The 26,250-nt window shown below is 33.9% G+C and overlaps 1 protein-coding gene and 1 long non-coding RNA gene across 3 annotated transcripts in view; one reads left to right on the plus strand and one right to left on the minus strand.

Annotated features, from left to right (window-relative positions):
- KCNH7 (potassium voltage-gated channel subfamily H member 7) overlaps positions 1 to 26,250 on the plus strand; it is a 625,928-nt gene that overhangs the window by 399,172 nt on the left and 200,506 nt on the right. Inside the window, exon 3 of the mRNA XM_074215839.1 lies at positions 8,647 to 8,802. Within this exon, the coding sequence (XP_074071940.1) occupies positions 8,647 to 8,802 (156 nt within the window). The remainder of the gene's footprint in view (positions 1 to 8,646; positions 8,803 to 26,250) is intronic.
- LOC141507830 (uncharacterized) overlaps positions 1 to 26,250 on the minus strand; it is a 355,670-nt gene that overhangs the window by 214,831 nt on the left and 114,589 nt on the right. The gene's annotated exons all lie outside the window — the stretch shown is intronic.

Here is a 26,250-nt window from a genome sequence, read left to right on the forward strand (position 1 = left end):
GGCCAAGAACAGATCTGTAGTTCTTTCCACTAGAGACATACTTCTGGGTTAACACTGAAGCATTAATAACAATTCTTTGGGACTACTAGTCTTACAACTAAGTTGAGATCTGTCAACTAGCCAATATTTCATTATCATTCCTATAAGAATAATTTATCAAATATTTCACTAAAATCCATGTAAATTTCATTTTAGAGCAATCCTCTGAGACCCCAGTTCAATAGATCTATGAAAAAATGATTACTCCATAATGACCTGTTCTTGATGTGACTAATGTTTCTTTTTCTAAATGTTTCTATCACTTTAAATAATAGATTCTATAATTTTTTCAATGATTTCAAGTTAAGCTCTACAGTTTGGAAGCTCTGTTATTATTATTTCTAGCATTTAAGGTTTCCAAAGTACTTATCATAAGTTATCTCATTTGATCCTCACAACAACTTTGGAAAGCAAAGGCAATTATTATACTCCTCTAATTTTTTCTATTTTTTTTTAAATTCAACATTCTTTTATTTTATTTTGAGTTACAAATTCTCTTCTTCCTATCTACCCTTGCCCACTGAGAAAGCAAGTAATAGGATAAAAATCTTACATGTGAAATCATACAAAGATGTTTCTATATTAGTCATATTGCAAAAAAATAATAAAGTGAGAAAACTATACTTCAATTTGTACTCAGAGTTCATCAGTTTTTTCTCTAGAGGTGGATAGAATTTTTCATTGTGAGTAGTACTTTAAAATTGTCTTGATTCATTGTGGTGAATGAATCAACCTAAATCTTACGGAGTTGATTATCAATTCAATATTATTATTATTATTATTATTATTATTATTATTATTATTATTGTCTACAATCACCTGGTTCTACTTGCTTGACTTTGCCTCAGTTCATATAGGACTTCCCCTCCTTTTCTGAAATCATCCTGCTCATAATTTCTTATTGCAGAATAGTACTTAACACAATCACCTAGCACAACTTGTTCAACTATTCCTCAATTTATGTACATTTCATCAGTTCCAATTCTTTTCCATTACAAAAATTTTTATGAATAATTTTGCACATGTTAGTCTTTTCCTTTTTATTTTATCTCTGTGGGTACAGACATAGTAGTGGAATTTCTGGATCAAAGAGTATGCACAGTTTTGTAGCCCTTTGGGCATAGTTCCAAATTGTTTTCCACGATATTTGGACCAGTTCACAACTCTACCAACAATTCTTTAATGCCTATTTTCTCTCATGTCCATCAATATTAATCATTTCAGATAGCTGTGAGGTGGTTCCTGCGAATTGTTTTAATTTAAAAATCAATAGCTATATAGAGTGGGCTTTTTTTCATTTGACTAGAGATAACTTTGATTTATTCTTCTGAAAATAGACGGTTCACACCTCTTGACAATTTATAAATTGGGGAATACTCTAGAAATGCTACTCCAGTTTCCTATTTATTTGAAAAAAAGGCCTTTATCAGAGAAACTGATATTTTTAACATTATTTAATTATCTATAATACTTTTTATCAAAATGCAGTTTCCCTGATTATCTTTTTTATCTATTTTTGCTTTTTATTTTGCTTGAGATCATTATTGCTACACTTGCCTTTTTTTACTTCAGCTAAAGTATATTCGATTCTGCTCTAACCCTTTATTTTAACTCTGTGTATGTCTTTCTGTTTCAAATGTGTTTCTTGTAAACAACCTATTGTTAGATTCTGGTTTCTCATCCATTCTGCTATCTGCTTCCATTTTATGGGTAAGCTACTCTAGCTAACATTCACAGTTATGATTTCTATGTATTTCCCTTTATCCAATTTTCTTTGGTATATCCTTATCTATTTTTATATCCAGTTCATTCTTAAAAGTCAGTTTTGCTTCTGACCACTGCCTCCTTTAATCTATCCTCCCCACCACCACCAACATCCCCCCCAAAATGTAGATATATTTATACATAGGTAGCTTGATATGACTATACTTTAGTTCTAATTTTGTTTGTATATGCTTTCCATCCTCTTCAAATATGCACAATACTTAAAATTACCTACCCAAACCTGAATTCTGAGTGACTTTCATTAATTGACATCTTTGTTCACTGTCATATCCACCATTTCATTTTTTTCCTGAAATACATGAATATCAATGAGCCAGAAGTCAAGGTCTTGTTGACAAATATGAGACATGAAACTGCTAGATTTGCAATTCCAGTTTCTCTATTATCTGCTGAATCATTGAATGGGGAAGGAGCTAGGCTGGACAGTAAAGTAGTGACCATGTTTACTGAACTTGTTATGCATTAAAATTAGAATAATATATATATATATGCATTTATGTATAATGAATATACATAACCTATATGAGTATAGAAATATATATGGATATATATATATATATACTATATATGATAAAATATTAACATTTTATCTACATACATATTGAGGCAACTAAATGAAGAAGTAGATAGATTGTTGGACTGGTTATCTGGAAGACCTAAATTCAAACTCCAGCATGCATGCTGACTCAGCTATAAAATGAGAATAGTAGCCAGAGTGGTTATAAAGACAAAATGAGATAATATTTATAAAGTACTTTTCAAATCTTAAATTGCTGTATAAATGCTAGCTATTATTAATAGCATTCATATTAATATTATTCATACCACAAAATAAAATTTGAGTCAGGAATTAGGATCTGCATGGAGTGGCATAAGCCAATTAGGAAAGATTAGGAACTTTCATATGAAGCAAAAGTTGGAGTATGGAAGCAACATCTTTATCCTATTCCTTCAATAAATAATGTGTGAGAAGTAGAGTTTTCTTTCCTGAAGGATATCCCAGAGGCATATTGCTGCACCAGAGAAGAATTAGCTAGGAAGAAAAAAGAGCTTTTTCTAAAAAAATTTCAGTTTTGATGAGCACAGTTCTTTCAGTTTACAATTCTATTTTTAAATGTAAAAAGAACATTTCATCAATTCATTAATAAGGTATAATTTCCATAACTATTCAAATTATTTCCCTATTGCTCATTTTTTAACTGTGGTTAAGAATTAAACAATGTATAAACTTGATTAAAATGTGTGACATTCATAAGAGAGCTTTTCCATTTTCAGAGTGTTTTCACTCAGAAGATACAACATGGAAATGTATCCAAGTCATACTAATATTAATATGATTGCATGTCTAATTCTGTAAATATGGGATAATGCTATTGTAAATAAGTTATTGCCTGAGGCTTATTTAAACAACATTAACTTCATTCGAATATTGGGTTAATTTTAACAACCATTCTACTTTCTTCCATATTTAGTTAATCCCATCAATGTATTTTCCCTTTATAGAATTTGCCAGCTGTTGGTAGAATTCTGGGTACTTCCACTGTTTACTAATTTCACTTCTAAGATAAACATTTAGGTTGATATAGTTGTGACAGTCCAGTCACACAGGTTCATTTACTTCACAAAAATCACAAACTTTCAATACTGGAATGAATTTTATAGGTCATCTGGTAAAGGGGTTGTTAACTGTGTGGGGGGGGGGTACGTGTCAAACTTCTCAGAATATTTTAATGCATAAATATTTAAATGCATGAAATAAAATATGCAAGGTTATAATAAAATCTTATATTGAATTAAAGTTGTCAATTTAAAAAAACACAAGTTCATTAACTCCAGATTAAGGGCCCCTGAATTTGAATCCAAATTATCCTTGAAAAAGGATCCCAACTGTGCTGTGTGGGCTAAAAGGTTCTATTTTTGTTTTTTTCATATTTTTGCTTAAAGATCTGTTATGGCAACATATTTCTGTTGGAAAATCTCTCCTTAAATCTCTCAAAATAATACAACGTAGAACAGGAGATAGAAGACTGGGTCTCAGAATCAAGAAGACCTGAATTCAAATTCAGTCTCTGGCCTACATAACTTGTATAATCACAGATAAATCACTTAACCACTTTGCCCTGGGCAGCTCTCTAAGTGAATTATGAAGCATTGCAGATTTGAACTGTAAGAGTGAAGGGAGTTTCTATCCTGGAACTTTCCCCATGGAGAGAGACTAATGGATTTTATAATACCTTAAAGGGATATAAAATGCCTTTTTTATAAGATAAAAATTTGGGCTTAGTCGTCTAACTATATGACTTAGATATGGAATTTAAAAAATAAAAATCAAGACCATTTATAATTCTACCTCTCTTAAAACAGTTGATTTTAGAGGTGGCTAGGTGGTGTAGTGGATAAAGCACCGGCCTTGGAGTCAGGAGTACCTGGGTTCAAATCCCGTCTTAGACACTTAATAATTACCTTAGCTGTGTGGCCTTGGGCAAGCTACTTAACCCCATTTGCCTTGCAAAAACCTAAAAAAAACAGTTGATTTTAGAGGTGATGGAATGAAATGCTGAGCTAAAATTCTTTTGATTTCATCCTGTTAAATTCTATATCCCTTTTATATTTCATCTTTTCCCAAAATTCAGTATATGATAGTCACAGAAAATAAATCTATAAACCAAAAACAATGAATTTTTTATTCTAATGACTTTAGTTTGGGCTTTATTGCCCACACACAAAAACTAAAATAAATATTGAAAGAGAAACTTTCCACATTTAATTCTATTATTCACCAGTCTAGGCAGTTAGTTCACATTTTCAGTCTTGCAAACTTTTCACAGTAAAATATTCATAAACATCAATATAGTTCACTGGGGCAGCAGTGGGGAGATCTGGGTTCTTTCTAGCTTAGGTTCTGCTAATTTGTTTGCTTTGTGACTTGAGCAATTCATCACACTACTCTGAATTTTGGTTTTCTAATATAAGGTCCCTTCAAACTCGATATTTCTATAATTCCATGACTTTCATGCTGCTAAATATTCTAGTAACATTTGTGCTGTAGACAATGTTTTTCCCCAATTTCTAAGATATAAATTGTACTTTATAGGTGAGTCAGGTCTGTGTATTTAGCCCAGAAAAGAAAATTGACTGGGGAGTGGGGGGGCAGGGAAGGAAGGGAGAAGAGTAAATAGGGAACTAAACGACTGCCATTAAGTATCTGAAGGGCAATCATGTGTGGAAATTTTGAAACTGGTTCTTCTTGGATCCATAAAACCACCAGGACTAATGAATCAAAGTTGTAGATATACAGATTCAAACTCAATAAAACCAAAACTTCCTAATCAATTGTTGCTGTCCAAAAATAAGTAGTGTGAGCTATCAAAGGAGGTAAGCTCCATATCATAGAAGTCTTTAAGCAAAGGTTAAATGATGTCAAGATGGAAATATTATAGCAAGGTTGAAATTGTTTTTAACACTGAAATTCTGTTATTTCTTTCTGTTTGAGAATCTATGTGGGGGGAGGAATAACTTCTAACTACAACATCTTCTTACATCCTAATTTCATTATTCTAATTCCATTAAAATGTCATGGGGGAGAGGGAGACACAGTTTTGTCTAGGCTTGTGCTCTTAATGCTATTATTAATGTTTTCATGTAGAGTCAGCAGTATACCCCACATGATGAAAACATCAAAACCACTTAATAACACATGTGAATTCATAATGCTCTTCTAAATGATCCAAGAAATGTCATTTTAGGAGATAAAATCAATATATATTTTGGTTCATTAGCCAAGTACATAATGGCTATTTCTAGCATCTACTCAGACCCTCTGTTTAACCAGACTGTGTAGCAATGCCTGGCCTAAAGCATTTCTATTTTTAGCTCTAATGGAACAGTCTTAAATTGCTTATTTTCTGTTTACTAAAGTCATCCAATTTGTTACCATGGAAACTATGACAAGTGCCATAGCTAACTGTTTTATTAAGTGGAGTGAAGATCCAGCTGGAAAACTTGAAGGTGTAACATGTCATTTTTAATACATATAGCATTATCTTCCATAAATATAATATTCAGATTTATAGAAAATGTGAAATTAGTTATAAAGGAAGTACTCTACATTTTTGGATCTGGGAGGCTCTAGTATTTGACTGTCTAGATTTCAATTGACAGCAATCCTCAACCTACACAGAGACTGCATTCTAAAAGTTCATTATTAAACTGATTACTTGTAATGCAGAACACATTTTCTCATAGAGTCAGTGTTATAAATGAGGGTTAGATTTCTGGGTTAGCTTACAAAACTCATATCTGTTAATGGAGTTAAAGCATAAAACCTAGCAATATACTAACCTGACCGTAGTGCACATGGATTTCCTAAGCTAAAATGGCAATTGGTATTAGAGATGTAGGTCAAGCAGCCAGGCCAAGGAGTTTTAGAACTTGTCAGAAGAAGGGTATATTAACTAATAGTTATGGAGTACTTTAATACTTTCAAAGTACTGCATTTGAATTATCTTATGACTTCTTCCATGAGGCCAAAGCAAGAGAGTATTAACTTTATTCGAGGGCCCTTTGTCATAGCCTGCTCCATTTTGTGAGTTGGAAGAAGAGAAAAGAAAGTAAATTGAGGTATTGCCCATGGATCAAGTTGAGCCAGATTATTCTTGACCATAAGATTCTGTGATTTTGGGTCCTGGAAGTAGGAGGTAGAATTTCTTCTATCTTGTGGGCTTGGTCATCCCAGGAAAAAATTAGAAATAAATCAAACTTATCTCTGATGACCTCTCACATCATTTTTGTGCTCCTCTAACACCCCCTAGTGCCCTCCCCAAGTTCTTAAGCTCCCCTGTACCATCATGTTATCTTTAAGTCTCATATTGGGTATCGCACACTACTTTCCCACCCCCCCATCAAAATTCCCATAAACATTTAGAACAACTGATCTCTCCCAAAGTTAGGAGCATAATTTGAACTAATACATAATAATGTATGGATGATGGATAACACCATAACCCTCCTAGAGGCAATCTGCATTTTTTAAACAGGGTATTTGTTAACCCAAATGAATCTTTCATGATTTGAACTTATAGGCAGTACAGAAAAGTGAGAAAAAAACTATCACCTGAGGGGAGATGGTTTTCTTTGGGGGTGGGGGGGGTGGGAATGAGGATGGTAATCATATAAATCCTTCCATAGGAATCTGATTCCCTAAGGTATTCAAGTGTTTCAAAGCAATTTCTCTCCTGTCATTTATGACCCAAAAGATTTCCTGTATCTTCCCCTGTTTTCTACAATGTCTACCATAACATTAATAGTGGATTCTTCCAGCAGATTGGTCTGTGGCATGGATAAAAGTGACCATTTGTATGTACAGGGATGACTGAGATTAAATCAGTATCAGGTAATGAGTATAAAAATATTGTTTTGTTTCCCCAATTAACTTTGTTGTGTAAAACTTCCATCAGAAGCTTATCTTGTTGACTGGAAAGATCAAATTAGCATTTTTATTTTAAATTTATAGTGAATGTAATCAAAAATTTAATATCCTTCTAATTTAATAAAAGATTCCTTTCTCACCTCCCAACCCCCATGGTTAAGATTATGTGACTTTTAAAAAACTACATGAGAGCCAAGAAAAAATAATAATAATTGGGAAAGAATTGTGATAGCATATTAGAACTTCAGAATGCATTGTAAACTTTAAACAGATGAAGAGGATGAAGTGGGTTTTCTGGGTAGCCTTTGAGTAGTGGTATATCTGTCAAGTCTTTGCTTTGACCTTTAGTAGTTGTATGTACTCTCAGATCTGTTTCATCTGCAAAATGGATGTGATGATACTTCTGTTTAAAAGCATTGTGAAAACAAACTTCAAACATTTTATAATCTGTTAAAAATGACTTATAAAGGTAAGCTATTAATGATCACAAATTTGGTGCTAACTTCAAGCATGAACAAATAAATGAGTTAGATGAATGAACACAGAATTTCAGAGTTGGAAGAGATCCCCATACTCCTATAGAAAGCATGCCCTCTATTTCAAAACCAAATGGTCATCCAGGTTTTGCCTGAAGACCACTCCACTTTAGGAGGAACTCATTGCTTCCCAAGGTAGCCCATTCCACTTTGGGATAATTCTGGCTATTAGAATGTCTCTCCTAAAATTTTGCCTTCAAGAAATTAGATTTTATATGTTAGATTAATATTTAAAAATACATTTTTTAAATTTTAGCATCCATTTGTTTCGTTTTTAGGTGGCATTGTGGATAGAACACTAGAATTAAATTCAAATATTGCCTTAAACACTTTTGTGCAAGTTATTTTTAACTTCCCTCAGTCTCAGCTTCCTTATTTGCAAAATAGTGATAATAATAATAATAATACCTGTCTCCCAAATTTGTTATGAGGATAAATTGAGTCAATTTTTGTAAATAATGTCTCAAATCTTAATATATATATATATATATATATATATATATATATATATATATATATATATATATATATATATATATATATATATATAATGGGGGATGAACTATTAGTAGTAAAAGAAAAAGCAAATGAAATTTCATATTTATTATATAGGATATGATGACAGATTTGTCTACAAAATATTTTCAAAAAATATGTGTTTTATATATATTATATATAGTTAATGTGCTATAAAATGAAATTCAGATCAATAGAAAATTGAATATGGTATATATATATACATATATATATATTGTGATTTGGGTAATTATTTCAAAGAGAAAAATTCATGGAGATATCTTATGATCTTGTAGCTATGCATTTTTATGGGCTTAAAATTTGTCTTTTTTTTATCCTTAGGGTCAACCTTCATTTGTAACACTCACATAATTCCAGTGAAAAACCAAGAAGGAGTGGCTATGATGTTCATCATCAATTTTGAATATGTGACTGATGAGGAGAACGCTACCTCCCCAGAGAGATTCAACCCAATATTACCTACAAAACCTGTAAATCGTAAGTGCAAGAACAAAAATATTCTTAATGTTACTATTGTTTCCCTGTCATCTGTCATCTCCAGTAGTTTCAAATTATGTTTTAATTGTGAAAGAACACAATTTCTTATGAGACTGTTACTTAAGGGTTTATTCTTAAAGTGAAGCAGCTAGACATCTCAATGAATAGAGCAATTGGGCAGTCATGATCAATCTGACCAAAGACATTTACTAGCTGTGTGACCCTGGACAAGTCATTTAACCTTGTTTACCTTTAGCTTTCTCATCAGTAAAATGAGCTGCAGAAGTAAATAGAAGACTACATGAGTATCTTTGCCAAAAATATCCTAAATGGAGTCTTGAAGACTAAAAATGACAAAACAAATTGGGGATCAATAAACTTGGAAGAAGAAAAATAATACACCTTTATTTTACAAGCAAGTAACTGAATTTTAGGATTTTTGTCTATTGTAATTTCAAAAAAAACCCCAAAAACTCACACTATTCTCATATGGAGTCCTTGGGCTTCCCAAGCCTTCCAATGATCTACCATTTTAGAGTCTCTCTCTAAGACATAATTATTTTTACTTAACATTTTAAAAACAGGATTTACTTTCAGTTTGCAACCTTACTTCATCCATATTTTCAGAGCACAAACTGAACTAGAGATTTGGTCATTTTATGGGTAATTTGATCAAGGGAAATATTCAGATTAAATGCAGACTAGTCGTGGGAATATAGAGCTAACCTCAATTTGGGTTCAAATCTTACCTTTGAAATTTCCTGCCTGAAGGATCCTGGGCAAATCATTCAACTTCTAAGTGCTCTAGAGTCACTCTAATACCGTATACTCTGCCCAAATTTGTCAAGAGAGTTCCTCATCTGGGAGCTCCAGAAATTGAAGGTTGAACCTTTATCCCCATCCTAAATAGTCAGATGAGATTATTCAGATCCCAAACTCTCCAATAATATTTCTACATGGATCAAAGGCAGAAAACATATCCCTTGTAGACAGACATTCTTGCTATTTATCAAGCAAATACTTATTAAAAACAAAAACAAAGTGGTCCTAAATACTGGAGTATAAAGATAAAAATGAAACAATCTGCTATCAGGAAATTCTATTCTGAATTGATGAGTAGAAGAATGAAAAAGAGGAGAAAAGAACTTCAAGAATTTTGGAATTTCATCAGTGTAGTTATACCTTCTACCAATGAAGATCAGCATGTTATCTGGATTAATTACTGAGGTCAAAACAATTCATCACCTCATGACCAACGTCTTGGGTATATACCTCTCTAAAATTTAGCTAAATGGATCAATTTTCATATGTCTAGAGTATCTTCTGTTAATTACTCAGTCAAAAAGAATTTAATAAGTATGTATTTAGGTATGAGGTACTGTTTGTTCTAAGGCTTGAATACAAATACAAGCAATAATAAATATCCTCAAGAAACTTACATTTAAATGAAGAAGACAACACAGAAAAAGGAGATGGAAGAGGAGGGCAGAAGGTATTGAGCTACGTACTCCAAAATTTTCTTACTTCATAGGACCCAGGGCAGTTAGGTAAGTACATTAGATAGAGCACTGGCCTTGGAATCAGGAGGACAGGAGTTCAAATTTGGCCTTAGACATTTGATACTGAATATCTGTGTGATCTTGGGCAAGTCATTTAACCCTGATTGCCTCACATCTAGAGCCATCTCCAGTAGTTCTGATTCATATCTGGCCTCTGGGTCCAGCTAACTGGAGGAAAAAGTGAGGCTGGTGACTTACACAGTGTCTCCCCTCACTCAAATCCAATTCATGTGCTTACCATGGCATCACCTCCCGGATGTCATGGTTCTCTTTGAGAATGAAGGCCAAACCTCATCTCACTTCATAGGGCCCACCAAAACTTTTACTTCACTGTAATAGCTTTCAAGAATCAATCCAAAGTTTGGTCCCAAAGGAGAATTGAGAAAATGAACCTCCCTCCCTTCATTGCAGAGGTGGAGAAATATCATTGTCTATATTGTCAAACATGTCATGAGTTTCCTAGGTTTATTGAACTGCTTTTTTTAAGATAATTTTTAAAGTACATAAAGTTAGCTTCACATGCCACAGTGAAGCATCAGGGTAGTACTTCAATTAAAAGATGCCAAAAATAAACTGGTGTTCAAGGATAGCATTATTATTAATTTGTGTTTTGGTTTTGGTATATACATATATATATATATATATATATATATATATATATATATATATATCTCATCATCCAATCTATGCTTTTGCTAACTCCTTGCAGTTAGCATGGCTAAAAAACTGAATGGCTACAAAATGACAACTCTCCAACAATAATGGGGACATTCTTAATTTTTTTTTGTTGCTCAGTTCTTTTCACTGTTTCTCTTTTCATGATACCAATTGGGGTTTTCTTGGTAAAGATATGGGAATGATTTGTCATTTCTTTCTCCAGATCCTTTTACAGATAAAGAAACTGAGGGAAAACAAGGTTAAATGACTTCTCCAGGGTCACACAACTAGTAAGGGACTGAGGCTAGATTTGAACTCAGCAGGACATGTCTTTCTGATTCCAGACCCAGCACTGACATTCACTATACCACCTAGCTGTCCACAATTGGAAATATCTCAATCCCATGTTTTTTAGTAAATGTTTTCTTTGGATATGGCAGGTTGTCACATTCTGTCACCAGAATGTCTGGTATTGATGAAGTGCTGTGATGCTTTGCTGATAAGGGAGGAAGTGAATCGATTTAAGGTCAAGAAATTCATGTAGCTGTCTGACCATCTCCAATAATCCTGTTTCCTAGAAATTAGGCCATGGGATAGAACAATTCTGGTAAAGGCAAGTGGAAGGATGCCTTGCATATCATATCCCTTGCTATAATAAACATAATTGTGTAACTCATACCTTCAATCATTTGGTTGGTTGGTGTGGTCTCTTTGATACTGAAGTAATAGTAGTAGTAGTAGTAGTAGTAGTAGTAGTAGTAGTAGTAGTAGTAGTAATATAAGTGGTAGTAGTAGTAATAAGAACTGTGCTAAGCTCTAGGAATACAAATACAAACATAAAGACTATCCCTGCCTTGAGGAATTATGGAATAGTTTAGAAAAGAAGAAAACATAACTTTTCTGAATATTCTCCTTCAAAGGAGGTTCATCCAATCAGAGTAAGAGGTCACATGGGAGGAGGTTACTTCCAAGACTGGAGTGAATTTCTAGGAAGAAGAAATTTGTGGGACATGTCAGAGAAGGTCCAAAGTACAACCTGAAGAGAGGAATGTGTTTTGTTAAATGACCACAAAGATGCTACCTTCCTTGTAAAAGAAATTGTTCATTTCCCGATTCCCAATTCATAGGATCCTGGGATTTAGGAGGAAAAAGGTCTTAGAGATTGTTTAAATTCCCTATGTGATGTCAAGCAAGTTGTAAGTGGCTGGCCTGGCATTTGAAGCCAGGTCTTTTATAGCCAGACTCAAAGTTTTTTTTTTTTTACTTAATTACAATATTCTAATATTTGCGTGTTAGAATATGTTAAGGAAAAGAAAGAAAATGGCACAATATATTAAAATATGGCAAATATGAAAAGCATCTCTGATCCTAAAAGGCCCTATTTTAAGATTAAGTGGCAAGGACATGAAATCAAACCTTCAGTAGATGTAAATATTAATTTAGTCTAAGGTGCTTTCTTGGCTATATCCAAGAGACAATTTAATGGCCTATTAAAGTATTATTGGGTCTTGTGTACTAATGTACTTGGTTTCCAGTATTTTGACTGTTTTGCATCTTAACAATGCCACACTTGGGGCTAATGTCTATCATATTCTCCAATTCATCAATCCTACACATGACATTGTTTGGAAATTGGATTATTAAGTCACCAAGAAGGAATGTGCTAAAGCCCAGGCTGACTCCCTTAACTCACTTGTTGTTTTCTCTTCTTTAACTGTAATATACTCCCCAGACAAATTCAGCCATTCCGGTGAGATTCCCCAGAGAAAAGCCCTGGTAATGCCAACTACTGGTTTGGCACAGCATGTGCTGTCAGAAAGAGAGGTTTTCTTCTTTTAAAATTCCCCATCTCCTCCCCCTGGAGCAATCTTCTTGCCCAGTCCATCAAGATTTGGAAAAATGCCTCCTATTTAGTAAAGCACTAATTTCAGACATGGAAACTTGGAATCTCAACCTCTGAATGGGGCATAATCTACACAGCAGTCTCCCAGGATAGAAAGCATGGTTTCTATGCATTTCTGTTATAATTAAACAGTGCTAAAAATATAAAATCTTTTGCCTATGTGGCTGCAGATTTGATAAAGATTCCATTCTTTAGTCTTTGAACAAAAGAGGTTTCCCTGTACTTCAGCTGTCATTCTGATCAGGGAAACACATTTCGTAAAGGAGTGGCTGAAAGTGAGTACAAATGTGGAGATAACATTTTCCAGAACATTATATAAAAGCCCTATTATTCACAACCAGTGTATTGTCTTTGATTACATCCTTCAATCATAATATGATGCAGACTTATATTTATTCAAAATTTCCCTTGATTACCCTGTCATGCTAGAAAAATGGCTGATAGCTTTTTGCATTTCATCTTTATTTCATATCAAGTAGAAAAATAAAAAGGAGACAAATTATGTTTGGTCACCTCCAGTACTATCTTGTCTATACTCCAAGTTGTGCTGTACATTAAAACCTTACCACTGAAGTTCTTTTTTAAAATATGGTTTTATTTATTCTATTAATTCATTTATTTTTTTCCATCGTATCTTCACTATTCAAATAGAATCATAGCCCTATTGTGGAATGAAACTACAGATTCCCTCCAGTCCAAGCCCCTGTTTTTTTCCAGATGAGGAAATTGAAGACCAGGGACATTAAGTTACTTGTTTAAGCATAAATAAGTACTTACCAAATGTCAGATATGGGATTTGATCTTGGATCTTCTGAGTCTAAGATCAGTGCTTTCTGATGGATTGTGACTTAAAGATTTATTCTAGCTTAAATAATGGACACTGAATACCATATCCTCCTTACTCAAATGTTTGTTGTTTGCTTACTTGTTTCTTTTGGACTTGTAATCTCATTCCTAAAAGGATATATCAATGGGGAAACATAATTGATGGTTTTAGAAAGTTTCCTAGGGTATTCACAGTGCCTCTACCCAAAGCTCGTGAGTAAGGATCAGGGAGAGAACTTGAATTCAGGGCATCTTGACTCCAAGTCCAGTTCCCTTGTTACCATGCCAGATTGGCTCTCAACCCAAATGCAAATACCTATTAAAATAATAAAATGATAGTAGTTCTCATATCTTCAATCTAAATGTAGGTGGGTTGTTTTTTTTTCTTCATTGTGATGTAATGGGAAAAGCATTGTCTTTAGAGTCAGGAACTCTAGATTCAAATTTCAGCTCTGAACAAGGACATGTCACAGGTCACAATCTCAACTTCATCTCTAAAATAAGACTGATAATATTAATTTGATAGGTCTATAAAAAAAGAAAGGTCTTATAACTTAAAACTCTGCACACATGTGAACAGTTATTTTTATTCCTCAGTTTGATGATGTGATAAGACATTGGATTTTGGCATCTGAGGACTTGGGTTGGAATCCTAGTTCTCCCTCTTAATTATCTTGATAATCTTGGGCCAGCCACGCTCTGTTTTATTTAGCCATAAAACAAAAAGGTGCAACTAAATATTGTGAATGATCTTTTAGGCTCTTGATTCTTCACTTTTATACAAGATTCCATGATTCCTTGGAGGAAAGTTCAGCAACCATCAAGGCAGACATTGTTAAGGAGATAGTCTTCATCAATTTGTATAACAGAAAAATATGCCATTTAGTAATTAATTCAGAGGGAAGAAGGTGATTATCATCATTTATTAACTTAGACTGGTTTTCAGGCAATAGAAACACAAACCACTCTCCTTTTCCTCCACTTCATAGAACTTGCAAGAGCTAGTAATCCACTGGCATAACTTGAAAATCCAGAGCTATGTCCCTATTTCAATGAAGCTTCAGTGTACAATTTTTTATAAGGGGAAACTAGATTATAATATTATAATATAATATAATGCAAGAAAAGTAGGGATTCATTTCATCAAATGCCTCCATAACATGGAACTTTATATGAGCTATAGGTAGAATCCAGAAATAGAATATGACAGCCAAAATCCACATAGTGTAGGGGTCTTACACTTCTCTTATAATTAGGAAGATTCAGATTAAAGTGACTCTGAGGTTCTACATCACACTCATCAAAGACAGAGAAGTGATGCAGTGGGTTAAAGCCTAGAGCTGGATACTAGAAAGCATGAGTTCAAATTCAGCCTCAGACATATTATCTGCCTGACTATGGGCAAGTTATTTAGCAGCTGTGTGCCTCAGTTTCCTCAACTGTTAAATGGGCATAATAATAATAATAATAATAGCACCTAACTTCTAGGGTTATAATGAGAATCAAATGAGAAAATATTTTTAAAATCACATTGCAAATATTAAGTCACTATATGTATCATCATCATCATCATCATCATCATCATTAAACTGCCAAAGATGACTTAAATAAAAATGGCAAATGTTGCAAGAACTGTAGGAAAACAGGCACATTGAGGCACTGTTGGTTAAGACAAGAATTGGTCTAGGAAATCTTAAGAATAATTTGAGATATATCAAAATTTACAGAACTGTATACCTTTTGACCTAATGATATCCATATCAGGTCTATATTCCAAAGAGATCAAAATTAGTGGGAAAATATTCATATATACAAAAAAATTCAAAATAATCTTTTGTGCTCTCAAAAAAGTAGAAATTAAGGGGAATGGCTGAATAAATTATGGAATGGAATTGTAATAGAATACTACAATTCCACTCCATAATAGAATACTATAAAAAAATCAAAAAGAATGATTTGCGAGAGACCTGAGATGATTTTGTATGATCTGAAGTAAACTAGGATAGCAATTTATTCAATGACAACAATATTATAAAAACAAACCACAATTCCAGAAGACTCATGATAAAGAATGCTGCCTACCTCCTAAGAGAGAGGTATTGAACTCAGGTTTAAGACTGAGAATTTTTTTTAGGTTTTTTTGCAAGGCAATGGGGTTAAGTGGCTTGCCAAAGGCCACACAGCTAGGTAATGTCTGAGGTCACATTTGAACTCAGGTACTCCTGACTCCAAGGCCCATGCTCTATCCACTGCACCACCTAGTCACCCCAACTGAGAAATTTTTTGACATAACCAGTGCAAGACTATGTTTTGCTTGAATTTACATGTTCATTTTTAAAAAGTTTTATTTTCTTCTTTTCAATGTGGAAGACGTGGGACGGAAAGAAAATAGATATTCATTAAAAAGTTAAGGGGAAAATATATTTCCAAATGTATTTTTAATCATAAAGTTAATTGCTGACTTTAAGGCACAACTTCTACCTTGATAAGCAAAGAAAAGTCGTTTGGCAATATCACAAATGTTTTTACTTGCATTATCTATCAGGGAGAAAAATTAACAATTACCTAAATAGGTTATCAAAAAGATAATTTGCCTTGAATATAAAAATAAATAGAAGCAAAATTATTGAATAGGTTTATTTTTTCTTTGTGTTTTCCCTTGGAGTACCACAAAAGACTCAACTTGAGCTTATACTCCTAAACAGAGGGCAACTATTAACAAATTAATTGGGTCATAATTATGTCCTCATGTAAATTAAAGGCAATTATTTATTTAAACTGATTTTATCAACAAGATGAGTATTTGAATTCACAAGAATTCAGAAATAGACTATTTTCTATCATAGAAGTATGATCTACATCACTGATTTAGATTTCAGGGGATAAATTACATTAAGAAGAAGAAGAATTAATTTATATAAAAGCTTCTATATGCCAATCATAAATATCTCATTTGATTCCCACAACTCTGGGAGGTAGGTACTATTTTTCTCTCCACTTCATAGTTAAGAAAATTAAAGCAAACAGGTTAAGTGACTTTCCCACACAAGTTAGTGTCTTAGGTTTGATTTAAGCTAGTTTTCTTGAAACCAGACCCAACATTGTGTCTTCTGTGCCACCTAGCTAGCTAATTTCATGTTATTAATGTTATTCAGTAGTTTCAGTTGTGTTCGACCCTCTGTGATTCCATCTAGGATTTTCTCGGCAAAGATATTAGAGTGGTTTGCCATTTCCTGCTCCAGGTCATTTTACAGGATCTTGCCCAGGATCATGCAGCTTTGAACTCAGCAAGATAACTCTTCCTGACTCCAGGCCAGGCATACTATCCTCTGTGGCACTTAGCTACCCTAAATTTATCACTTCCTTTTTTTCCACAAAAAAACTACTATAAACAATATTCCATTGTACAAAGAGCTGGCCTTAGACTAAGGAAAATCTGGCTTCAAAGCCCACCTCTGACCATAATAACTATATGACCCTGGGCAAGTCACTTCATTTCTTGGTATTCTAGTTAACTCTCTAAACCTACAAATTTCAGAGAAATTGCTAGCCTGCATTGGTAGTACCTCACAGGTTGTTCTTCCACCAATGTTATAGATCTAGTCCCCCTCACTATCATTCAAATTGACTAAGAATCTAATGTTTCATTATATAGTAAAATACCATGCAGTTCAATGATCTGCTTCCTTTACATCTGAAGAGATTGATTCATGAACAGGCTATCAAGGCAATTTCTGATGATCCTACTCAAGCAGACTGTGCAATTTTTTTGTGATCATTTATATCTTAGAAGTCAATGATTAGTCAGTCCTTCTCACACCATCTGAGGTCTTGAGGAACAAAAGCAATCTGCTTTGTGCATTGCTGTCCTTTTTCATTTCATCCATTCCTTCCTCTGACTCTGTCATTTAGACTCTGGGGAAAGGAGACAGACAGGAGTGGCCAGGGGAATCTGGGACCACACGGAGAGGTACTTTTACATCATTATTATCATTGCCCAGAAGTCCGTGATACCATGAGAATAGGGTGACTTCAGGGGAAAGTTAGCCCATCTAGCAGAGTTTCTAATCTTAGAGCAAAGTCAATGACCAGGAGCCATGAAGAAAAGAAGAAACGTGGAGCTGCTGAGATTGTCATTTATAATGAATCCTATCCATCTGATGAACTCTGAGAAATTGTTTTTCCTCATTTAGCCTCTATGTTCCCAAGACATGACATGAAAGTCTCTCATTGTCTTCTCTGTTTTCCTTTATTAATTCAGAAGACTGAAATTTGAACTTCACATACTTCCATTCATTTCTTTCAGCTCATCTGAACCCAAAAATGTGAGAGGGGAATAGTAGAAAGTCTAGTAAATGGCTGGAGGCAAATAACTTCATACAGGAATCTGGTCAAGTTTCTCTTATGTTTTAATTAATTAAACTGTGTGATCACAGTGGGCCAAGCTTCTGAATCACAAATATATTGGGAAATGATCAGAGAAAGTGCCAGGTATAGATAATGGATCTAGTATTTTAGTTTTTTGAGCTACAGCCCAGTTCGTTTCCTAGATTAGGATGGGGTTCGTGAATTTGTTTGTATGTATGTTTGTATACAAATATGTATGTGTGTAGGTGTATGGTTGTATATATATATATATATATATATATATATATATATATATATATATACATATATACATATATACATATATATGTGTGTGTGTATGTCTACATATATGTTGTCTTTGTTATATATTAAAGTCTGTATATGTTTCATGTTTTTATCATGTACATATCTCCTAGATTAAATGGGAATTAGACCAAGCATGAGTTTGGGTTCATGGGCTCATCCCAAAAGGGTTGAAACCTTAAGGTTTGTATGATTAGCACTCCTTGGTGGTTTGAGGAAATGCTCAGGAAAGAACTATGCCTCTAAAAAGTCTCCCAGAGTAACTGGCAAGTCCTAAGTTGGTAGCTCAAGTAAGGAGCCTCCAATTTAGATAATATGTTCATTGCTACAGAATTACCACATAATTGACAGTAACATAGTGGCTTCCTATAGGTTTAAAGAGGGCAAGCCTCAAGCCACATTAACAAAGGGTCCTTTGGGGTTACACATTGCTAGGCTCCTAAAGCATCATCAGAAATTGTTCTTCCGGACTCCTTACACTCTCTCTCTCTCTCTCTCTCTCTCTCTCTCTCTCTCTCTCTCTCTCTCTGTCTTTATCTACCTCTATTTTTCCTCTTTCTCTCTCCCTCCTCCTTCCTCTCTCAATCTCTCTGTCTTTATCTCTCTGTTTCTCTGTCTCTCTGTCTCTCTCTGTCTCTGTCTCTCTCTCTCTCTCTGTCTCTCTTTCCCCCAATATGCAAACAATTCAAGCAGACACATTAGAGTAATGAAAAATATGGGGCAATAATTAAGCATTGTATATCACTTTAAACTCTCATTTCCAGTTCTTACAAACATTTCTAGAAGTAGAGCTTTTTGCCTAAGTTATAGAATAAGAAGAAATAAATTAAAGAACTATAAGCTGGCCATGTTACTACTCATTCTCTAAAAGCAATTAATGCTACTACCCATAGTCATCCTTTTATTGAAACCAGAGAATTTTCATTTTTTGTTTGCTAAAATAATAACCTACTGTAATGAATCCCTAGCTAGTTTCCTTCAAAGCTCAGTTTAAATGTCTCCTTCTAATTGAGACCTCATCTGATTCCTCCCCAGTCAAATATTGCTTCTCCACTCAAAGAATTACTCAGTGATTGCTTCATGCTTCACATATATTCTGAAACCATTATACACACACACACACACACACACACACACACACACAAACACACACACACACACACACAACACATACATATTGTTTCCCTGATAGAAGTTAGTAATTTTTTTCCTCTGCATCCCCAAGGTCTAGTACTGGTTCTGACCCACAATAAGAACTTAATAAATGCTTAATTGCTTGATCATTCCAAAAACTGCATCTAGAGCCTAGTCTCTAAATATCTAAATATTAAGTATCACTGAGACTGAGGCAATTATCTGACTAAAAACAAATACTGATCATAACAAGGTTATTATTATTAATAGGCTCAATTTTCTGAATAATTCTGAAGTATATTTTTGACCAGAATTATCTATATTATTATTGCAAATGTAGAACTCCATACAGATTTTTTTAAAAGGAGAATGTACAAAGATATATAGAAAGGATGCTCATAATATTTTTAGTGTTCTCCATTGGAGCTGAAAGTTATTCTTTAATTCAAAGATGAAGAGCTGCAATACTAATGAAGAGTTTTTAACCACCCAGAGGATATTACTTTAGAAACAATCTATTATTTAGATAAGATTTAATTAAGGGTTTTATCATGTAATTAATGTTTACCATCATCATGTTTTGGGTTTTTTTTGTAAAAGATGAATTTGACATAGAAACAGGAGTCATGATACTTTCAGGCAGAAAAGTATCATATATCCTCGGAAAAGGAGGACACACATGACAGGAAATAACTCTTCATTTTTATTCTGATTTGACTTTTATTACTTTCCCCTAATTCTTCTATTTTAATATTGTAAATATAAGTTTGTGGATTAATCACAGGTAGGTGATCAGCTGAAGTTTTAGCTTACAAAAACAATAGAAGAGTTAAAGTGTATTTACAATTAAATTTTTGAATAGGGGAGGAAAAAGGTGGGGAGAAAAAAGAAGATTGGAGTCAGGAATATGCTCAAAGGGATTCTCACAATCAGGTTATTAAATTTTCAATGTGAACATTTTTGGAAATCATCATACATGTTGATTTAATTGTCAAGACTTAAGAAATTAGTGGAGAAAAATGTTAATAATTCAGATTAAACTCAAAAGTGTATGGTGCATACATTCTTTGTGGAAGGAATCAGTTTAAAATATTTTATGAGTTATGCCCCTTGGAACCCAGGCTATTGAGAAGCCCAATATATAAGAACGACTGGTGGTTTTTTGGATCTCTAATCATAATTTCACAGCATAACTCATGGAAGAAAGTATAAGTTCACATTGCTCTAACACCAGTCAATGAGACAAGCAATGTCTCATTCTCTCTATTCACAGGATGATATTCACAAGTAGACAACCAGAGAAGTATTCCTAAGACTTAATTTGGTGTCTGGTTGCAGGTCAGATTTGATAGCTTTTTTCCTGAGCTCTGGATCAGTATCTACCATAAAAATGCCTAGAGAAATTTGAGGCCCTTATTCTAGGAGTTAGCTCTTATACAACTAAGTAGGTAACCCAAAAAAAATTTTTAAGTATCCCTTCAAAATCATAAACTAAATGTTACAATGGATAGAGCACTGGTCCTAGAGTCAAAAAGTTCTAATTTCAAATCTGACTTCAGACACTAGCCATATGACCCAGGACAAATCACTTAAACCTGTTTGCCTCAGTTTGTTCTTCCACCTCAGGATTGTTGTGCAGATCTGATGAGATAATACTTATTAGATGCCTAGCACCCATATGAACACATGTCCAACACATAATAAGCATTATAAAAATGCTAACTACAATTATCATCATCATCAACAACTTTATAAGGCAACCTTGAGCCATCAAAAGATAAGAATACTATTCTAATTTTTATTTGCTTATAGCAATAGCAGCTGACATTTGTATAACACTTTGGGATTTGCAAAGTACTTAATTATGCATTAACATTTGATTTTTTACAACAACCTTATAATACTGATATTATAGCCCCATTGTATACATAAGGAATCTGAAACCAAATACAGTTAAATGACTTCCCCGATATCATATTATTAATAAATATCATAGGTGGGATTTGAACTTGTCTTCCTGACTCCAAATACAACACTTTATCTAATACTTTGTGCCAAAAATTATTCTGTGTATTAGCCATTACAAAAGTGTAATGAGCCTGCCTTGAAATGTAGAAGGCTGCCCCCACTAGAGATCTTCAAGTTTAGATTGGATAACCAATTGTTAAGTATTTGGTACAGATAATTCTTTTATTGGGGTGGGGTAGGAGAGGAAAATAGTCTCTGAAATCACTTTTATCTCTAAAATTCCAGGATATGTTTTTACCATGTTTACAGTGTCAACAAGAAAGTTTAACATATATTAATCCATATGTTTCCAGAAACCCCATGTTTGAGAATGTTTTAAAAAAAAACTTTTTCCTTACTCCATGTTAAGTGAATCCAAATTTTCTCACTGCATCCATGGTAGGAGCAGGAAGCAGATAGGATGAGGAGGAGAGAGGGAACAAGTCTTTGTAATGATTTAAGTAACTGAATTTGGTCATAAACTACATATGTTTTAAAGACTAAATGAAGAAAAAGACAATTATTCTGTCATTAACAAAGAGTTTAGCAAAGACCCTAAAATATAGTAGGTGTTTTTAATAAATGTTTCTGAATTGATTGATTGGTTTTTTCCCAATGTGTATATATATATATGAACTTGATGTAAATTAACCATAGACTACTACAGATAACCTTCTCACAACCATATAATTGTAATCACACATAATTATATTATCCAAAGGCAACCAGAATTAAAATCCAAGTCTCCTGATTCCCAGGTTGTTACTCTTTTGTTTGTTTGGCACCTGATCATTTTTACAGAAAAAAGGATCTCAACTGAGGCTTAGGTAAATCATAGCTCTGGGCTCACTTGCTTAGAAACGAGCAGCAGGGCCATGATAAATACAGCAGTAAAAGTGTGCTAGAGCCAGCTTGAAGAAACTCTTTCAAGTAGATGGCTAGATGATTTTCATGAGCATCTTCCCCTGGAGGAATAAGCAAAGCTACCATATGAGACCTTGATTTACTAATATATTGATTGTCTAGATAGAATAAAGATGTAGAGAAAATATCAATAATGTAAATTCAACTTAAAAGTGTATCCTGGATAGATGTTTTGAGTTTTTATTTGGGTTTTTTGTTGTTCTTTGTTCAATTTGGTTTTCCCAGAGTTATAATCATTAAACTTTACCAGCACATTGCTAAAAAGTAGATAGGACTATTTAGATAGATTTAGATAGAAAAGATCATTCTTATATCAGCTATGGAGTCAAGATCTTTAGGAAATTATCTATTGAAAACAGAGAAGTGCAGTCACCTGAGGTTATATAATTTGGGCAAGTGGTTAGTAAAAACCATTGTCTAAAACCCTATTACCATAGCAGGTAGGGAAGAAAATGATCTTGTGATTATTTAAATTTTAATAAGCACCAGAAATATAGTCACAGACTCTTGGGTTGTACATTTATTAGACAATGTGACATAATAATATGAGGGTCAGTGCTTTATTGCTGAGCCAAGCAACAGCAGAAGCACATTGTCTTAGAAGCAAAGGTATTGGCTTAAAATTTGGGTAACTTTAGGTCTTTTTTTTTACTTCATCCTTAATTTGCCTTATGACTTTATCTTGGTATGGTAAAAAGAGCATTGCATTTAGTGTCAAAGGTACATGGTTCAAATCCCAGCCCTGTTAACCAGTACCCATGTGGCCCTCGCTATCTCATTTCTTTATCTGTAAAATGAGAGTGTATTGAACTAGATGGAAAACAATCATTCTATAAATTTATGAATCTATGACTTTTCCTGTACCCCTGCTTTTCTTATGCAGATGGGTGATTTTATTGTTTGCCCCTTCAAAAATAGTTAGAGAGAATTCTTGAGATTCATAGGAAAATAAAAGGACTCTGTTCTACTACCATCATCATGTCATTTAATAGATCTTAACCTCAGATTCCTTCTCTGTAAAATAAGGTTTTCCTTAGATACCTCAGGAGTCTCTAGAAGCAATGATCTTATAATCTTATGAGGGTAGAATAAGAAAAGACTAGAATTGGTCCAGGCCAGACTATACAATGATGCAAGTTGCTAAGTGCTCCATGTCTTAAGAAAATAAAAGCTATAGTACATGAATTACAAAGAATAATTCCAGTTGTCATAATACCCCTGTACCTGCTGTGAGCAAAAGAAGACACTAGAAAAAAATCATGCTGACTGGCAAATGGCATTTGCAATTTTACATGAAAAAGGTGGAAATGTGTAATATCCAATTTCTTTTTTTTTTTTTGCTGTCCTTAGAGATTCAATGATGGCACATTGTCTAGAGCACAGGGTCAGAGTCAGGAAGACTGTGAGCCTGGGAACATCATTTAATCCTTTTCTTCTCTGTCAAATGGACTGAGAAGAAAATGGCAAACCATTCAAGGAAACCCCAAAAGGGGTCACAAAAAGTCAGACGACTGAAAGCAAGTGAACAACAAAAGATTCAATGCTACAACCAGATATGTAGTGATGGATGGAGTACTGCTTCTGGAGACAGAAACTTCTGAGTTCAAATCCAGCCTCAAATACTAACTAGCTATGTGAACATAGTCAACTCACTTAATTTGGTCTATTAAAATAGAGACAATTATAAAACTTAATTCTAGGATGGGTATGTTATTGTAAAGAGATATTTGTAAAGTGCTGAGCACAGTTCCTGATACAGAGTAGAAACCTAATAAATGTTTATTTTCTTCTTTCCTTCCTTAAACTGAAAATTTTAATAAAAAAAACTCCAGTGATCCAAACACAGATGGTTTTTATGAGGTTTTTTAAAAAAGCATTCTAGGAAATAAGGATTTATCTTGTCACCATTTCTTACCATTTAACTTTAAAGGAATAATATAGTACTCATCTATGTTTCTACTTCATACCTTAAAGTTCTAGCAATGAACAAAATTCTTACTGTGTATTCTTTCCAGATGAACTGAAGCTAGACAGCTAAATCAGTAACATGGTCATATTAGCTCAGTGGTGCAGAAAAGACCATCTGAAACATCATAAATATGACTAAACTAGGGAGCAGGCGAAAAGTCTTGTATAACAGTTAATTCAAGGAAATCCTACAAATGCTTTTTAAAGGGGGTATAATGTAATCAATGACAAATGAGTAATAGCAGGCATCTGACCATGGATATATAGTAATAAGTTTGCTAAAAAGATCTATAAACCGTTTTAAAACTCAATTTCATATGCATTAAAAAAAACTTATCAATTGATTTTGCTGCAGTTCACTAAGTTTTAACTGTAGGCAATTGACTCAAGTATATGTAATTTGTTAGGAGAACTATGTAAGAGCTCTTTCCTAAACGGCTGCCATGATGTGCTTCTATTTAATCTTTTTTGTACAGATTGGAAATAGGTAACCTCCAGCTATTGTCTACATCCTGTTTATCTGTGGCTTATTGGTGAATACACTTGATTGGGTGGGAGTGGGGTCCTTTGGCATCTTTTTTGAAGATAAAATAGCTACATTCTACTTAAACTATGCACAGCACTGCTGGTTGTTAGATCACAAATAAAAAGGTTAGTGATGAAATTGTAGCATTTGATTAGAAAAATAAAATAGCCTATTTAGCAGAGTTATTATTCCAAATTGCCTATTGTGCAGGTACCTTACTGAAATGCACTCTGATTCAAAACACTCCAAGTCCATATCTTAAATCAGAGAAGGAATAATCCCCCTCTCATGGGAAAAGAAAGAAGAAAAGAAAAAGCAATAATGAAAGGAATAATTCGTCCTGACTATCCTCCCTATTTGACCCCTGGTCCTGATGGAACAATGGATTTTTGTGTAACCAAGCTCCTACCCAAGCATGGTAAGAGAAGTCCATCACTGTCAGGCATGTTGTGTATGAACAACACTGCTGTTCAGTCATTTTCAGTCATGTCAATTCTTCATGACCCCATTTGGGATTTTCTTGGCAGAGATACTGGACAGGTTTGCCATTTCCTGCTCCAACTTATTTTACAGGTGAGGAAACTGAGGCAGACAGAATTAAATGACTTATTCAAGGTCACACAGCCAGAAAGGATCTCCAGGTCCAGCCCACTATCTGCTGCACCACCTAGCTTGCCCAATAACTTGAAGGGATATGTGGCTCCAAATTGGCAGAGAAAATGCTGAACAGGATATAATGTTGCATTACTTAACAAAATTTAAGGGATTTACCAAGTTGGGTCCAGAGTTGTTTTTATTTTTGTTTTTTGATAGGCACATGATTCCAGAGAATCCTCAAGAGAGTCAACAGTCACATCAACATGATTTTGATTTTCTAGCTTACTACCCCCAAAACTGCTAGAATGGACCACCTTGGAAGAGATTGTATCCTCTCTCTTGGTTTGAACTGAGATATTTTCTTGCCCCATGTGTCAGTGTTCATTCCCTCTGTATTTCTGGTATAGTCTAATCAGTAGGACTTCTCCAATTTCTATTTAGTGTTTTGATTGGATAAATTGACTTATTTGATAGGCTTTATTTTTGATGGTCTTTTGTGTAAACAATATTTTGGAGGAAACAGTTAAACTCATAGGAAGAAGCTGACTCTATCTTACCCTTAAGAGCAACAAGAAAGTGACTTTCCTTCTAAATTCAGACCTGAACTCCTAGAAGAGTGACCTATGAAGAAGGCAGACAGATTTATTAAGCCCACCCCAGTACCCTTTAGGAGAGGA

This window comes from Macrotis lagotis, chromosome 1 (assembly GCF_037893015.1).
Source record: "Macrotis lagotis isolate mMagLag1 chromosome 1, bilby.v1.9.chrom.fasta, whole genome shotgun sequence".
Taxonomy (NCBI): Eukaryota; Metazoa; Chordata; class Mammalia; order Peramelemorphia; family Peramelidae; genus Macrotis; species Macrotis lagotis.